Source organism: Aplysia californica, unplaced genomic scaffold, assembly GCF_000002075.1.
Source record: "Aplysia californica isolate F4 #8 unplaced genomic scaffold, AplCal3.0 scaffold00094, whole genome shotgun sequence".
Classification (NCBI taxonomy): domain Eukaryota; kingdom Metazoa; phylum Mollusca; class Gastropoda; order Aplysiida; family Aplysiidae; genus Aplysia; species Aplysia californica.
Genome location: NW_004797364.1, coordinates 709,270 through 711,145, shown reverse-complemented (window position 1 = coordinate 711,145; position 1,876 = coordinate 709,270). Strand labels below are relative to the sequence as shown.

Here is a 1,876-nt window from a genome sequence, read left to right as displayed (position 1 = left end):
GAGAGAGAGAAAGAGAGAGAGACATAAAGAGAGAGGGACACACAGAGACAATTTGACAAGGGTATAAACAGAAACAAAAATAAGGAGAAAGGAAGGATGGAAAGGGGTGGGGGGTGGGGGGGGGAGAACAGACGAGATATTGACAACACCCCCTCCCCCCTATCTCGACTCAGTGTGATAGGTCACCAAGTCATGTTATTCCCTCAGTCGTCCTTTTTGGGAATCCCGCCTCTCCCCACGCCCTCTTCCCACACATGCCCCATCATCCGCCTCAATCACATTCTCCCTCTCCTCCCCCCTCCACATCTTCCCTGATCGCTTTACCTCCGTAATTTACCCGACTAAATGTGACAGATCTCCGAGTCATATTTATTATTCCCTATATCGTCCTTTTTAGGAGCCTCACCCCTGCCACGTCCCCTTCCCACAAACACACCATTCACCACCTCCACCTCCACCTCCACCTCCACCTCCACCTCTACCTCCACCTCTACCTCCACCTCCACCTCCACCAAGCACTCCTCCTCCTTCCTCTCTCCCTTTCACCCTCCCTCCCCTTACCTCCGTAATCATCCCGACTCAGCGTGATAGGTCTACGGGTCATGTTCTTCCCTCTGTCGTCCTTGACTGGAGCCCCGGCCCCGCCCTTGCTGGTGTCAAGGTCAAGGCTGCGACGAGGATGACGATTAGACTGAAAAGCGAGAAACGTTTGGTGAAGATCTAGTTGTGGTCTCTTTTTAAAAATTAAAATAAGTCAAAATGGTTTTTGACTCATGACGAGATGATAACGCTTCAGTTGGCGCCACAGAGAGTGGAGACACCCCACGTGCATGGCATGTTAAGTAAGTTTCAAATGGAGACTTTAATTAAAGATTTATGAGAAAAAATTGTTCTATGAATTAATGGCCTTTTGCGTCCTGACAGACAATCTAAAAGCAGAATACATGATGCAGCTTTGCCTAGGTGGTCGACAGAGTGGAAGTACTAGCCCAAGTGCTACTTCCCTTCCTTTTGATCTTGACATCCTGGATATGCTCCAAAGGAAAGACATGGTCAGTACGTTTGGAATCAAACATGTGCACGAGTGCGTCTTACTGTTCTTTTCTTTTTCTTTTCTGCTAGATTTCAGGCGATATATAATCTATAAACTATTGAAACCGCGTCTCAGTAAAAATTAAATTTCCACAATTTAAATATGTTAAAATTCCTTGGTGTATAGTGTCATAGCTACTCGTACGTTGGCCCTCCCACAGTTTGTGAAGATCTCAGTGTGCGTACTAGGTCTAGTAGGTTCCGAATAGGTGGTTGAAGTTTACTTTAACCCATTTCTATCGGACACTTTAGGCCTATACATCACCTAAACAAATTTGTCTTTAGACAGACTAAAGCCTGTGTTTTAGGGAGTTGTGAACAATGGAGTAATACTAACCCTACTGCACTACTTAGAAGAAGAAGAAGAAGAACATTTTAGTCGTGAAAAGTTGTGACCGGTCAGAAACTGAGTACGACAAGTCTGACTAAAGAATGGTTTGAGCCAGTAAGAGAATAGAGCAGTCTACCGTACCAAGATAAAACTGCCCTGAAAATTGACGACACCCTGAGTTCCATACACCTACACATACATACATCTGGTCGTGTTTTGATGGCACGCCGAGTTCCTTTCACCAACACATATGCATTTGATTGTTTTTACGCCAAACTACATTTTGTGCACATCTAGCAAGGTCCATCAGCAATTTTTTACAAATTAATAATGGATGTTGACGTCAATTGGAATGATAAATTAATGAGTGCAGTTGAAGGAAGGCAAACCTCTGTAATTATAGTAGTAGTAGTAGTAGTAGTAGTAGTAGTAGTAGTAGTAGTAGTAGTAGTA

At 44.2% G+C, this 1,876-nt stretch overlaps 1 protein-coding gene across 1 annotated transcript in view; it reads right to left on the bottom strand.

Moving 5' to 3' along the window:
- Positions 1–1,876, bottom strand: part of LOC101847645 — a gene marked incomplete in the record, with an annotated part of 16,002 nt that overhangs the window by 11,288 nt on the left and 2,838 nt on the right. The window contains 1 exon segment of the mRNA XM_013080652.1: positions 562–691. Coding sequence (XP_012936106.1) covers positions 562–691 — 130 coding nt within the window.